Genomic DNA, 16,543 nt, shown 5'->3' on the forward strand with positions numbered 1-16,543 from the left:
GCGCGCCCGCGATGTCTGGTTCTCCTCCGCACTGGGAAAGCCATTCCGCTGTCGGGCGGTTTCTGAGCGAACGCCAGCTCAGGTTGTGCGGGCGCTCCGCGCCAGTGTGTGAGGTCCGCTGCCGCGCGGGCCGTTCACAGAAATTGATTTGTTGAACTCCAGGTCCCGCCTTGTCCCAGGCGGAGCATCCTGCCGACTACGCCACTGTGAGCGCTGCCCCGGCACAGACAGGCGGACATCATATTGTCACCACACACCATTTATTTACAGTATTATTTACAGTAATTGTGCTCACGTGCACCCCAGTGCCTTCTCGACCGATCTCCCCAAGTCCAGGCCCACAGTCTTTGTGCCTTCCTGGCGCCTCCGTCCTCTCTCTCCAGTTCCGTCTGCTTCCTCCCGACTTCCACCCATGACTGGAGGGAGGCGTGCCCCTTAAATAATGCCCCGGATGAGCCCCAGGTGCTTCCGCCGTCCTTGCCACGCCCAGCGTGGCGGAAGTGTCGGCTGCCTTCGTGGCAGCTCTCCGGCGCCACACAATGTCTTCCCCGGCACTTCCTGGTGTGGCGGAAGTGTCGGTTCCCGGATAATCAGGCACGGGCGCCGCCTGGCGGTGGCCACGGGTCCCTACAGGGCTGGGCTTCAAAGCCCTGTACCTGAGGGCCCGTGCCTAACCAGGACGGACGCCCCACTCTGTCTGGAGGAGGCACTCGCCTCCTCCGGTCCTCAAGCGTCCGGCGGGCTCGTGCCCCGAGCGGCAACGGCCTGGGATAAACCGGCATCGGGGCGCCGCCTGGCGGTGGCCACGGGTCCCTACAGGGAAGGGCTTCCATGCCCTCAACCCGTGGCCCCAACAGAACCAGGACGGGCCCCCTCGCGGTCTGGAGGAGGCACAAGCCCTCCTCACGTCCTCCTGAAGGCGTCCGGCGGGCTCCAGCCCGGCGGGGCCTATATATATATATATATATATATATATATATATACTGTGGCGAGCGGCTGGAGGCGATACCTAGCTGGGATGGCCGGAAGGACCGAATGAGGGACTACGTCTTCTCTGGGCCTAAAGGGGGTGGCTGTCAGGACCACGGGAAAGGAGCATGGAAGCTCAACCCTATAGGGGCCCGTGGTCACCACCAGGGGGCGACCAGAAGCCTGGAGGAGTGGGAGTTGGGTGGAACAGGACAATGCCTGGAGGAGAGGAGTTGAGGCATTCAGGAAAAGAGGCATTATTGAGGAAGGCCTGGACTAAGGGTGATTGGTGTGGGAGCACTGGGTTGTGTGTGTGCACTTATGAATAGAAATGGTCAATAAATGTTTGTTGGTGCTTAAACCATATATATATATATATATTAACCTTTCCACAGAATTCTTTACTTAAAAGCATTACTAAATTTAACAGTAATGATTTCATTGCCAATTTGTAAAGACATATTTCACACAACACAAAAATTATTAGCATTTTACTTCTCTAATTAAATCAGATAGTATAAAATGAGGAAAAATATACATTTGGTACACACTTCTTATATCTTTCTGGAAGTAATGAAGATTTGTTTTAATTAGCAGTATTTCTTCTTTTAGATTGAAAAGGGCAAGTTACATGGCTGCATTGATGTTGGTTTATCTGTAATGGCTGTAAAGAAGAAAGCAAAATGCATAGATCTGGATACAGAAGACCATTTATACCACCTGAAGGTAAGTGGTGTTCAAAAGGAGACGTATGTTGTATAACATGCCTAAAGGAGATTGTCAAAGAATTTAGTTCCTTTAGCTTGTAGGAACACACTAATGTCTAGCCAAATTAAGGCCAGGAGTGTTTATTCCTTTACTCTTTGTCTTTTTTCCATTCCATTTCACTTATCAGAGGCATTTCATTTAGTACTGTATCTGCAGTTTCCTTGAAGCCTTATTGTTATTATAATGTAAATAATTTTAATTAAGAGTAGTTAAATTAAATCAGACATAACTAGATAAAAAACAGGAACAGTCATTTAAGAAAACTGGTCATGCATTGCATGCTTTTGATTTGTTAAAAAAATCCATCTATACTACTTTCAGATTAACAATAATTCTTTTAAATAAAGAGAAATTGTCCAGTGACATGCAGTAGTACCAGCATTTGCAGTACCAATTTACCTTTGCCACTGTGGGCTATATTTAGGTAAAATCCCAGGAGCTCTTCGATGAATGGGTTTCGAAACTGCGGCACCACAGACTCTACCGTCAGAATGAAATTTCAATGTTTCCTGTTGACAAGAGCAATCATTTTTCTCCGCACTTTCCACCAGCACCTTCTCCTAATCCCTCAGAGTCCTCCTCAATGAGAAAGGTAATTATAGAATTATATTTTTTCAACAATGAAAACCAAAATAATGAGACTGTCTAAGGTGCTCCAGATAATTTTTTTCTGCTTTGAATTGACCCATTGTGATAATGGTAATTTTTCCTCTCTTGCAGAGTTATTTAGATTTTGTCATTTCTTTTTATCATTATATTAAATTGTGCTATATCTTAATTATTTAGTTATATTGCTGTATATATTCTTACAGTTTTTAATGCTTTCCTAATGTTTTTCTGAAGGCACAGGCTTTTTAACACATGTTCTTAATATAAGATGTAAGAAAGTGAATGAAAACTGAATATCTTTTTGATGATTGAATTTTAAATATTGTTTTTGATAGTAAAATGCAGCAAGTAATAGAATTATACAGTACAAATACAACTTTTTCTTTTATATCACGGCTGCCCAGTACCATCTTTAGAATTAAACAGGTATGTGACACCAGTAAATGAGTGGATATACTAACAGACTGGTGTGTCTTACATTTTTTCATTGTTGCTCATTTAGTCTCTAGAGTTAGATTAAAGTCAACAATGGGATCTGATGGTTAGTGGTATTTTTTTAATGTCATTTTAAATTCATATGCTCTGCACTAGTGATTTATTGCTTTAAGAATGAACAGTGATAATAGTAGTCACATACTGTTATCGGTAGAAAAATCAGGAGTGCAAACTGTAACATTTTCAACAAAGTAGAAAAGAGCAAACAAGTTTGAGTAAGGTCCATACAACTTGAGAAATCATGAGTGTGCAATAATAACTGCATATTACTTAAATACATAGTATGCTTTATTTATATAAATTTTAACTTGCCCACAGTTTTTAAAAAAGTATTGAGTAATGAGGACCAACAAGGAATAATGGGGTATCCTGAAAAATGTAAGGGGTTGACAAAACTCCTTGCTAGTAAGTGACAAGGACAGTGTTAACAAGGAGCAAGAAGGGATTATCAGTATACCCATAATTAGATTTTGCAACAAAATGTGGTATGGCAAATTTCAGGGTTATGTATGGAAGTCAGGCAAGTGCTAGTTATAAAAAAAACATACTTTTGATTAGATTTTTTGGAGTTGCTTTGTATAAAAAGTCGTACCATGCCTAGTATTAGGGTACCATTTGTTATGGAAAATGGACTATATTTAAAGCATTGTAACACCAGAAAGATAAATGTGTGTGTTGCTTCATTACACTGGTTGCTTCAATTGGTAGGATCTGATCTCAGGCATTCAAGGAAGTCTGTGAATCTAATAGTAAGAGGATTGGCTACTTTAATTGACATGGTTTGGAAGGTGTTGGGGTGAAGGACTGACCATATGTATTTATAAACATGTTACAGCACTTTTAATATTTATATTTGGGAAAAACGCACATATAGTGTAACAGTGTGGATTTACTGTAGGATGATGTCCTAACCTAACCAGGCACAGCAGGTTTGAATTACATTGCATGGTCCCTTTATGTAAATTGTCAAAGCAAAATAAATTCATTACAATACTAATTGAAAATAGTTGCAAAATTTTATGGAAAAATCTAGTTTCACAATGTATTTTTAATTTATTTTAGACACTCAGACCAGAAATGCAGATTTTGCAAGGAGTCACTGCTGCTTATCAAACATGCAACATTTTATTATGTGCAGTTTTATCCATCATGGTCTGGGTATATCTTTAAGCAAGCATTAATTCAAAGTTTAAGGTAAAGCAAAATAGAAGCTACACCTAGTCAGTTTAAAGTGCATTCCATAAAATCTCCTGTTCAGCAGAAGCCATGAAGAAGGCCATTGATTTGCTGTAGGCAGGCATGTCATGTACAAGCATTGCTGGACACTATGAACTAAACCACTCCACTGTGTCTCATCTGCAAACAAAGTTTCAGCAAACGTTTAGGAGAGATGACCAAAAAACGTGGTTTTGCTTAGAAGACATTTTTTTACAAATAGACACAATATACACACACATCCATATTAAGAACCAGCTCTGTGAGAGGCCTTGTTGAATTTGCTTCAAGCAAACAATTTTACCTTGGGCCTCATTAATGAAACGTTTTGTGGATTCAAGCATGAAAATATGCACATACCAAAAAAAACAGAAAAATGTGCATGCCAAAAAAAAATCTGATTTATAAAACCTGGCATACACACATTTCTATGCAATTTAGTTTTTATACAGTAAATCATACTCATCTTGTAAATATGCGTATGTGAACACATCTTGATCGCCGCCCTGAAACACCCACATATAGAGCATACTAACCAACCACTTATATATGCAATCATAATGCTGCAGAACTTCAGTGGCTGATAGAGCAACTTCCTGCTGACACATCGTGACCCCATCACCTACATTCAAGAGTATCTGGCTGCATTCTACAACTTAGATCATAAGATCATACACAACATTATAGTGCTTCTCCTCTGTGCTCTGGGGGGTCCGGGAAAGTTGTTAGGCACCAGCATCTGAGCGTGTAGCCTTTAACACCTGGTGCATGTAATGGCATGATTGTTGTTACAATGAATAGTAAGACATATAAACCACTGAGAGTTCATCCAGTTTCATTAACATCAAGCCATTCGCCATGTACAGTACCATTATGTCTCCCAAAGCTACTTTGCCCAAAAATAAGTGAATCATGGGTTGATCCAGGCTCTGAGACATGATTTTTGCCAGCCACATCATGGCATCACAGATAACTTGTGCATTAATGGAATGTAATTACTTATGGTTATCACAAGAGGCTTTGTTCTCACTGTGTGCTCTTACTGTATATCAATATGAGTGCAGTCAATTGCGCTGATTATGTTGGGTGAACGGGATGCAACTGCAAAATGCCTTTTTATTTTGGCAAAAACGTGTTGTTTTATGTATGTACACCCACACCATATGAATACTGGATATAGTGCCTTGCCAGTTGGTTAATGGCTTCCAGCACAGCAGGCATAATAGAATGTTGACATGTCGGCCAGTTCCTTAAGAAGTGACAACAAGTAGCTGAAATAAATTTACGCAAAACCAAAAAAAAAACTTATTTGTAAATTCGCATTCACTCTGGTAAAAGAGAACTAAAACACTGTGTACATCATATTCATCGTTTTTGAGGTATAGTAAGTCACATAAAAACATATAATAATGGCTCAGTGATGTGAATTATTTAGCTGGTTTATCTGCATTTTGCTGCATGATTAAGTGTATAGTATATGTTTCCCTCTTTCTTTGAAATGTTGTGTACACATGGGTCAGAGTTGCCATAAATGTATGCTTGTTCCCCCGTCATGTTTTTTGTTTTTGTTTTTTTTACTAAAAATCCCAATGTTTTTCGCCCTCTTTTTGTGTATAAACATGCTTTATACATTATACAGAATAAATGGTCTTCTTTTGTTTTGTTTATGGTAGTTTTAGCTCAAATATAGTTAAATAAAATACATGTATTTTGCTCATTGTTGGTATATGACTGGATGACTTGATGTGTAGGTTATAGAATACTGGTAATCTCAGATTCTTTTCATGGAATTTCTGTGGTCCAGCATTTGTCATCAGAGACATCCATTTTATTAGAAAGTTTCTTATTTATCTTGAAAACATGACATTGCAATTTTTTTGGCCATCCCTACCATCTACATGCAGTAATTAACATTTTAAAAAATAGCTTTGCGTGAAATATTCCTTTAAATATTGCTGTATTTTATGCAATTTGTTTAAGTTCTAGTTGTAGCGTTTCTGATTTCACTATGCAGATTTAATTTAAATAGCTTCCTGTGTAGCTTTCTGTTTTGCAGTAAATTAAGTATATCAAAACTCCACATTGTTTTAATAGAGTACAGGATAGGATTCTATTTGATTTATTGAAATTTGGGTTATAATAGACTTTTTTCCTTGTTCTGTAAAACTTGTTAACTAGCATTTAAAGAGTGAAAGTACCAGTTCAAATTAGGATAACTTGTTGTCCTTACCTACAGATATACACATTAGTTTTATTTATACAAAGAATCATCCATCCATCCATTATCCAACCCGCTATATCCTAACTACAGGGTCATGGGGGTCTGCTGGAGCCAATCCCAGCCCACACAGGGTGCAAGGCAGGAAACAAACCCCTGGCAGGGTGCCAGCCCACCACAGGGCACACACATACACACACCAAGCACACACTAGGGACAATGTAGAATCGCCAATGCACCTAACCTGCATGTCTTTGGACCCGGAGAAAAAACACGCAGACACGGGGAGAACATGCAAACTCCACGCAGGGAGGACCCAGGAAGCGAACCCAAGCCTCCTAAACTGCGAGGCAGCAGCGCTACCCACTGCGCCACCCTTAAAAAGAATCATTTGAAGTAAATGTAAAATTGTTCAAAGAATTATCATAATTAAGAAAAGATTTGAAACAAAGGCTTGATTTGGCATTAAGTTCTGCTTGGGAACCAATACACAATCAAAAGCTGAACTCCATATGCGTCCTCCAAAGTATCGCATGTATTATACTTAGTTTAAATATTTAAAATAAGCTGACTTTCTATACTTGCACTAAATCTTATTTTTGTAAGTTAATTTTTTTATGATTGTTCTTTTTGTTTTGTTTTCTTTTTGTAAACACAGAGATCCATTCTCACAAGGCAAACATCTATAAACAATGGAGGTGCCTTCCCAGTGTCCTCTAGTAGTAGTCAAGCTAAGGTTGCAGCTTGGTTACAATCCTCTGAAGACATGGACAAGTGCGCCAAAGGTAATAAATCAACAAATCTGGCAATAATGACAGGGACAGAGCTAGACATAGGAATGCCACTGACACCTATTCATGGTGCTGGGTGGTTTGCAATGTCTCATTGTGCACAGCCTTGGAATCAGTGACAGGTTTCTGCATTCTGTGAACCCTTTGTCTCTCCTTATTTGGCTATGTTGACATTTAGTCTAACTTCTATCTATTAAACCCACATAATGTCATTCAGAGTTGTCAAGTTAAAGTAAGCTGGCACTGTTAAAGTTCAGTACCATGCTGTACCTTGGTGTTCCTTCTGTACTGAATCTGCACCTTCCTCTGTGACCACATTTTCTCTCATTATCCAATATTCTTCCCATCAGATTGTTAACTCTGACTTTGTGTGTGGTGACTGCTGTTTGATAATCTGAGTTCCAGTTCTAGTTCCAGTTTATGTGACTTTTAATTTATCTATCTATGATGGAAAGCTGATTTGAGAAGATTAAAAAAATGCCTACATAAACTTTGTGTCAGGTTAAAAAAGAGAAAGAAAATATTAAATTAACTTCTATGCAGCTAGAACAAGTCCCTCTTCCAACCAATGATTTTGCCTATGGACATTTGAACAATATGACCAACCTGCCTATTTAAAATAAACTCAGAGGTTATAGCGTGCTTCTAGTTTTATTTGTACTCTTCAAATTACACATTTTTTTTACCAAAAAAAGAAACAATTTCATACATTCTTATGATGCTTACAGTATTTAGAGTATAAATTATTTTATTATAAAATGATAAATTAATACATTATGTATTATTATAAATAATATATAAATAATCATAAAATATGTTTGATGCTGCTTTTTAAGCATTTTTCTGTGTTTATGTTTTAGAGCTTTCTTTGTGCCAGACTTATTTACTGGAACTCAGTCAACTTTTGCAAAACATGGAAGTCCTTCACAGAACATATTCTGCACCTGCTATCAATGCCCTTCAGGTATTACAAGGATATGTTTATTACAAATATTAAGAAAATCTTTAGATTTTATGTTTTTAAACTTTTTATAGGTACACTGTAAGTAAGATGTCTTATCAAGCCATAATCACAGACAGCATGTTTAATAATTTTTCTTGTAAGATTAATTTTTGCCATGTATAATTCTGCATTTTTACATTTATTATAGAAGTTTATTCCACATAATAGCAAGGATGGGAAATACAAGAGTAAACTAATATATTGAGTAAACGCAGTCTGAAGAAATTTTCTTTATTAATTTATTAATTTTTGAAATGTATTTTTCTTCTTAATACAATTGTGCACCAGTAAAATGTGTTTTTTAAAAAGTTTTATTTCACTCTTATATTCCTTTATTTATTTTACTGTGTATCAGTTTATTCATTCTTAAAATCTACTTAGTTATTATTATATTGTTATGGAATTCCTCTTTATACCAGTTGTCCTCACAGTTTTTTGAAAGGAGGCACATTGCTAAAAGACAATGAAACTGACAGCTGCAATGCACACATTATTGTAAATGACATTTAGCAAATGGTTTTCCTCACACCACACAATATTTGGCCAGTGTTTTTTTTTGACACACATTAGGCCACTTAATATAACTGTTTTTTTTTTTCGGATGCCACACAAACCTAAGCATTGTTGCTGACCCCAATAGTATCCATTGATTGTAATAATCTACTCTTTTCCATATGAATCCTTTTATCAGGATAATGTGTCATTTAACAAAGAACACATCATTTTAATGTGGTTTCACGAACATGTGATAATGACTTCAGTTTATGCCAGTGGCTTACACAGTCCCAAGATCTCAATCCAATATATCATCATTGGTGCAAAGTGGAAGGAGCTCCATAGTTAAATGTGTCACCAAAACGTTTCGGTGATGTTTTTGTTTCCACATGTCTGAAGTTCCTTATGGAAAGTTTCCATCACCTTCTTCATTTCTTAGTTCAAACAATTCAGGTTGTTTAGGAGGCAAAAAGTAGTCCCATCCTGATTCTACATAGGTCAGCCTACTAAAATAGCTATTAAGTATAAATGCTTATATAACTGCTAACACTGAAATAAGCCATAAATCATATTTTTTTATATGTTACTTACCACTGTTTGTAGTGATGACCAAGAAAATGTTTTTGTTTAATCTTTTTATGTAGAATGGAGAGAAAAATTTTAGTAAGTAACATATAAAAAATTATCATTTTTGGGTGGAGTATACCTTTAAAGGTGTCTTGTTCAGAGATTTGCACACACCTGCATGAGAATGCTAATACTTCGTTTCTAGTCTGTTGGTGTTCTTGGTGCTAGTCAGTCTGGATGTTTCCTGGTCAGTCTGTTTCTCTTTTTCTGTATCATATCTATTGTGAAAATGTTGATTCCATAGTATATGTGCTGACAAACAGAAAGGAATTCACCTTTTGCACTCACTGTTTCATGTAAGGAAAGTCTGTCTTACAGGCTTAATCTCTGTACATCTTAACATTTCATTTTTCTACTCAGCAGGGGATTCAATTCCTTGTTATTTTACTTTAAAAGAGAATTTGCAAATCACAATTTTTTTTTTGTGTCATTTTACGAACTCATATTTTTGTAATTGAAGCTATAGATAATGGCAAGTCTACTATAACTCCTAAATCCCTTTGATTAGATGTACTTTTAAGTTCAAGCCTTCCATTGTGTATTCAAATCTAATATTTCTGCTTCCTACGCGTAATAGTTCATCTTTCACAAATCTGCCTAAGCCTGTATGCTATCCAGTTCCCTCTGTAACTAAAAGTGTTCAGATGACTATGCATTATATGCTCTTCCACCTGGCTTAGTATCATCTAAAAACTTTACCAGTTTATTTATATTCTTATCCAGTTTGTTCATCCCTGTACAGTAATCCCTCGCTGAATTGCGCTTCGACTTTCGTGGCTTCACTCTATCGCGGATTTTAAATGGACATGGAAACGGATTTCTGCGGACAATGGGTCTTTTAATTTAAAGTACATGCTTCCTCAGTTTTTTTGCCCAGTTGATTTCATACAAGGGACGCTATTGGCGGATGGCTTAGAAGCTACCCAATCAGAGCATGTATTACATATTAACTAAAACTCCTCAATGATATAAGATATGCTTCCTGCGCGGTTTGCTTTGATTGTTTGCTTTTCTCTCTCTCTCACCCTCTCTGACATTCTCTGCGCCTGACGGAGGGGGTGTGAGCAGAGGGGCTGTTTGCACAGAGGCTGTTTGCCTAGAGGATACGGACGCCCCTCTACAAAATGCCACTTTATCGCGGTGCTTCGGCATACTTAAAAGCACGTATTGATTTTTTGATTGTTTGCTTTTATCTCGCTCTTTCTCTCTGACATTCTCTGCTCCTGACGGCGCTCCTTTGAAGAGAAGATATGTTTGCATTCTTTTAATTGTGAGAAAGAACTGTCATCTCTGTCTTGTCATGGAGCACAGTTTAAACTTTTGACTAAAGGGTGTTATTTCATGTCTAGAGAGCTCTAATAATGTTAACAGTGTGGGAGAGTTTATAAGGGCTTAAAATATATAAAAATAACCATACAAACATATGGTTTCTACTTCGCGGATTTTCATCTATCGCGGGGGGTTCTGGAACACAACCCCCGCGATCGAGGAGGGATTACTGTATATATCAAATCCAATGTCAGTCTGTCTGTATGCCTGTCCTCTTTTCACGAGAGAACTACTTATCGGATTTAGATCGAGTTTTTTTCTATCATTTGCTTGATCTTTCCGGTCGAATTTGCGACCTGTCTCATCACAGTTCACTTGCGGTACCAATTTATTTGCGCAAATCCGAGAGAGATGCAGAGGGCCAAGGGGAGGGGGACCATGCCCTCCTCACTCATACTCCAAACTCGGTGAGTATTTTTCATCCACTTAGCTAGCGAACAAAAGAACTACATAACAAATTTAGATTGGGCTTTTTTCTAGAATTTGCTTCAACATTCCAGTTTTTTTGCAACTTCTCCTATCACTAAGGCCCACAATTTACCGCGCCAAGAAATCGTAAATTCCGCGGCATCTTTTTGCGCGGCAAATGCAGTACCAGAACTCCGTAAAACTAATTTGTAATCCAAGCAAAATAAATGCAATTTTTCTTATTCTTAATCCTTAATAATAATCAATCATAATTCGTAATACTAATCGAATAGGCATATCAAAGCGTTCACATCTGCACATTTTAATCCACAGATTTGCTTTAGGCAAACGATGCTGAAACATATGTAGGCATAATATTATTCTCAACAAACTATCGAATAATGTTTCTAAAGTTATTGTTTATTTATTGTTGAAGAAAATGGCACTGTAAGCTCGTAGGTTTTCTTGTGACAGAGAATATCGCAGTGGTGACAACACCGATCCATATTTTGAGAACGTACGTTCCACATCAACAAAAGAGATCAGCAATGCAATGTAAACTTTAGCAAGAGCTGCTAAGCGAGGCAGCCTGTCCTCTAAGGCACTCCAAAAAGTAGTGATATCAGCTGGAATTACTTCACGAGATGCTATGTCCAGATAAGCTTACCATTCATCTGCTGCAGCCATCATTGTTGGCACTGATTGTGCATGATCAGCAAAATTCTTCAATAAGAGTGGTAGCTGTTGTGGATCAAATATTCTCACAGATCTGAATAGGTCTATTGCCAGCTGTTTGGTTCGCACAAAATATTCTTCAAGTTTAGCAGCAGCATCGTGTTTTGCATCTTCACAGCTGCTGGTTGCAATTGGAAATCCAGACGATTTCAGGTAAGATAGTAAGTCAGACACTTTGTTGTAGACATCGACAGCCATGAATGACTGTGCCTCAAAAGAAGTCAGAGTGTTCATAATTGGCTGGCAGTGAACAGATACAAATTCAGGTTCAGCTCTCAACTCGTTAAGTTTATCAGTACTTTGCAGCAATGCCGACAGCTTCTTTAACTGGATTGTAGCTCCACTGTGTTCGATTTTAGTAGCAACGAACAAAATTTTAATGAGATGATGCAACAGGCTAAAGAAAGAACTTAAAGAAGTAATCAGAACTAATCATACTAATATCAATATGCCTCAGATGGTGAGATTTCATTCAGATTTGGTATTTTATGCGGCAGTTAGGTTAATTCCACGGCGTGGCGTTTTACCGCTGCAAAACCCGTTAAATTCTGTGGGCCGCGGTAAATTGTGGGCCCTAGCTATAACAGTAAAGGGGAACATATTTGGCTTCATTTTTATGAGAATATTTGGCACAAGTGCTGCAGGCAATCTTAAAGAGAGAAACGAGGAAGAATTTGCCTACTTCATGCAAAGATTTACATAGCCAGATCATGATGGGAAATCTTTATTTTAGTGATTGACAGCAGTGCTTTAGATAATGTTAAGAAACCTGCTGTAACATTCAGTCTGCATACTGATAAAAATTAATTACCAACTGCCACAGTAAACATGACTAGATTTTCAGAGTTCACAATGTTATAATGCTGAATATGTTAAAGAGTCAGTAAATCCAAAACGATTCCTGCCTACATAAAATCACTCAATTTGCATTTATGTTTTTAGGAGGGATCATTTTAGTTGACAATTCTTTGTAACTTGTGTTTTTTCAAATTACAGACAAATGCACATCCATCTTATTTAATTCAGCCTGGTATTCTAATAATTGATCTTAAGGTTATTTTTCCCATTGCACAGAACATCCCCTTATAATTTTACCAAGTTTGAAACTTCAGCAATGAAGACTTAACATGGTTGCTGAACTGATACATATATGACTAAACTTACATACAGTACTTCTATAAGCATAGCAAAAGTTGCTTCTCTGTGAAGTATTAGTCAAAGGGAGTACACACACAACCAAGTTTTTCAAAGATTATTTTTTTATTATAAATTAATTTTACCTAAAAATGATTTTTTTTTTCACTTAATACATGCAGGCTAGGTGAATTAATTTGCTGAATTGGTCATTGTGTGTGTTTGTGTGTTCAGCCTGCAATGGACTGGCACCCTGTCTGTGTGTTGTTCATGTCTTGTGCTCTAGAATAGGCTCCAGCTACCCCATGACCCTGCCCTAGACAGGCTGGTTAAGAAAATGGATGGATGGGTAGATATAATTGATTACAAGATTATTACTTATTAAAGATAAAATGTTCTGACACAGTTTTTTTATTGATTTCAGCATATACACCAATAAAAGATGACATTTCAATTATTGTAGTTTGTATATGTGAAGAGGTTGATAAAATGCTTGCACACTTTCTGATGCCCTGCCATGACATATTTGAGATCAATAAATAGGTAAAATTTTGATTGCTGCATCTTTTAACACTATATGCACATTTCCATCAATTTGAGTTTAGTATATTTTGCTTTCCTTATTTTTTTGCAATGCTTGTTGAGATACAGAAGACACTAATTTAGTTTTTTTTTTTGCAGCTTTCCTCTGTTCATCACTTGTGAAATAATAACAAGGCTCAAAAATCTTGTTGATTCCTTACTACACAAACATTCCAAAATGCAGCTGTATTACAGTCTTTTGCAGTGTTTTGCTATTTTCACTTTCACTGTTGTGTAATATGTTTCATGTAACTGCAGTTGTTAGAAGAAATGTGTTTTAATGTTGGTACACAAATCACCATTCCTTTAGCTTTAACTTTTTTGGAAAAAAAGCCCATCTTTGTACCATAATGTGTTAGGTTAAGTAGATTAGGCAGATAAAAGACAATGTTACAGAAATACAAGACAACATGCCAATTGACGACAAGAGACAACCATTGGTATAATCACTACACAAATTAGAATAATGAACTTTAAAAGTAAACAATAATAATTTAGATTTCATCAGGATCCATGCACTTAGTAGAACTTAGAATAGCGCTGGGTTGAAATAGTTTTTAAATGTATTACTTTTTACTCTTGAGAATCTAAATCTACAGCCTAAGGGCAACAAATAAAATTCAGAAAGCAGACAATGGCTACTGTCTGACAGAATCAAGTTGGCCTTATTTATTACTTATTGTTTTCTGTGTTTAAACCAATTTTGCTTTTATCTGCACTCTGTACCTTGAATTTAATCAATAATGTATTTTGTGTTAACATTACCAATCAAGATAAATATTATAATGTATGCCACAATAATAAATTGCTTCTCGTATGCTTCAAAATAAAATTCTGTAGTGGCTAGCATACGTGCCATCAGTAGTACACTTTATATTAAAGTACACAGTGGCTTGGCGAAGTACTTTAATTTTCTGACTTTCATTTCTTGAATTCTAAAAATATCTGATTTATAGTTTGCTAGTTCACTAGTTTAAACACATCACAATGTTTAAATATTTAACTTTACTGTTAAGCTCAAAAAATGCACAAACAAAATATAACAACATTCAAAAAATATTGAAATTGAGTTTATGGAATTATATACAACCATGTTGTAAACATCTGTGCATTATGAATTAGCAACCCACATACAGAGAGTATGTTAGATAGATAGATAGATAGATAGATAGATAGATAGATAGATAGATAGATAGATAGATAGATAGATAGATAGATAGATAGATAGATAGATAGATAGATAGATAGATAGATAGATAGATAGATAGATAGACAGACAGATACGTTATTAATCCCAAGGGGAAATTCACATACCCCAGCAGCAGCATACATAAAGAACAATATTAAATTAAAGAGTGATAAAAATGCAGGTATAACAGACAATAACTTTGTATAATGTTAACGTTTACCCCCCGGGTGGTATTGAAGAGTCACATAGTGTGGGGGAGGAACGATCACGTCAGTCTGTCAGTGGAGCAAGACAGTGACAGCAGTCTGTCGCTGAAGCTGCTCTTCTGTCTGGAGATGATACTGTTCAGTGGATGCAGTGGATTCTCCATGATTGACAGGAGCCTGCTCAGCATCCATCGCTCTGCCACGGATGTCAAACTGTCCAGCTCTGTGCCTATAATAGACCTACCTTCCTCACCAGTTTGTCCAGGTGTGAGGCATCCCTTTTCTTTATGCTGCCTCCCCAGCACACCACCGCGTAGAAGAGGGCACTCACCACAACCGTCTGATAGAACATCTGCAGCATCTTATTGCAGATGTTGAAAAACGCCAGCCTTCTAAGGAAGTATAGTCGGCTCTGTCCTTTCTTACACAGAGCATCATTATTGGCAGCCCACTATAGCAGTGTCATCAGCGAACTTTTGCACATGGCAGGACTCAGATTTGTGTTGGAAGTCGATGTATATAGGCTGAACAGGACCAGAGAAATTACAGTCCCCTGCGGCGCTCCTGTGTTGCTGACCACAGTGTCAGACCTGCAGTTCCCAAGATGCACATATTGAGGTCTGCCTGTAAGATAGTCCACGATCCAAGCCACCAGGTGTGAATCTATTCCCATCTCTGTCGGCTTGTGCCTAAGGAGAGCAGAGGTTGGATGGTGTTGAAGGTGCTAGAGAAGTCCAGAAACATAATTCTTACAGCACCACTGCCTCTGTCCAAGTGGGAGAAGGATCGGAGTAGCATATAGATGATAGCGTCCTCCGCTCCCACCTTCTCCAGGTATGCGAACTGCAGAGGGTCGAGGGTGTGGCGGACCTGTGGCCTCAGGTGGTGAAGCAGCAGCCACTCCATGGTCTTCATCACATGTGGTGTCAGAGCAATAGCTTTGGGACAGGGGTGAGGCAAGATGTTTTCCAAAGCCTTGGGACTCTCCCCTGTTCCAGGCTCAGGTTGAAGACGCGTTGTATAGGACTCCCCAGCTCCAACGCACAGGCCTTCAGCATTCGTGACGATACTCCATCTGGACCGACTCCTCAGCTCTCTGCTTACCTGGGCTGCTGTAATTGTGGGTGGGGGGAAACTCTCTCCTATGCTGGTATCAGCAGAAGGATGGGTGGAGGGTGCTGTACTCCGAGGTGAGAGTGGGTTAGGGTGGTCAAACCTGTTAAAGAAGTTGTTCATCTGGTTTGCTCTCTCCATGTCTCTCTCGATGGTGGCACCCCGCTTCAAGCTGCAGCCAGTGATGATCTTCATTCCATCCCACACTTCCTTCATACTGTTATTCTGCAGCTTCTGCTCCAGCTTTCTCCTGTACTGCTCCTTTGCCGCCTTGAGCTGGACTCGGAGTTCCTTCTGCACGCGCTTGAGTACATGCTGATCACCGCCTTTAAAAGCCCTTTTCTTCTGGTTCAAAAGGCCCTTGATGAATAGTACTATTGATATCAAATTGGTATCCTGAAAATTGCTGTTAATGCAAGTTGTTTTGTAAGTAACATACAAATTTTATTTTATTTTTAGGCTGCAACATTTGAAAGTCCCAAGAAAGAAAAAAGGAGTCAGAGAAGATGGCGTGCCAAAAATTATGGAAAAGATGGTAAAACTACATTGCAGGTAAAGAAAAAAACAGTTATAGCCTTGGACAATTTTCTGTTTTTTTTAAACTATGAATTGAATTACCACAATAAAGTATTAGAGCTGATTTGACAGATATTCATG

At 38.1% G+C, this 16,543-nt stretch overlaps 1 protein-coding gene across 3 annotated transcripts in view; it reads left to right on the forward strand.

The window, feature by feature from the left end:
- LOC120515422 (oxysterol-binding protein-related protein 3-like) overlaps nt 1-16,543 on the forward strand; it is a 183,533-nt gene that overhangs the window by 98,500 nt on the left and 68,490 nt on the right. For all 3 annotated transcript variants that reach the window (XM_039736396.1, XM_039736395.1, XM_039736397.1), the window contains 5 exons: nt 1,582-1,695; nt 2,162-2,329; nt 6,933-7,059; nt 7,926-8,029; nt 16,346-16,438. In XM_039736396.1, coding sequence (XP_039592330.1) covers nt 1,582-1,695; nt 2,162-2,329; nt 6,933-7,059; nt 7,926-8,029; nt 16,346-16,438 — 606 coding nt within the window. The remainder of the gene's footprint in view (nt 1-1,581; nt 1,696-2,161; nt 2,330-6,932; nt 7,060-7,925; nt 8,030-16,345; nt 16,439-16,543) is intronic.

The sequence above is a fragment of the Polypterus senegalus genome, chromosome 15 (genome assembly GCF_016835505.1).
Source record: "Polypterus senegalus isolate Bchr_013 chromosome 15, ASM1683550v1, whole genome shotgun sequence".
NCBI classification, from domain to species: Eukaryota; Metazoa; Chordata; class Cladistia; order Polypteriformes; family Polypteridae; genus Polypterus; species Polypterus senegalus.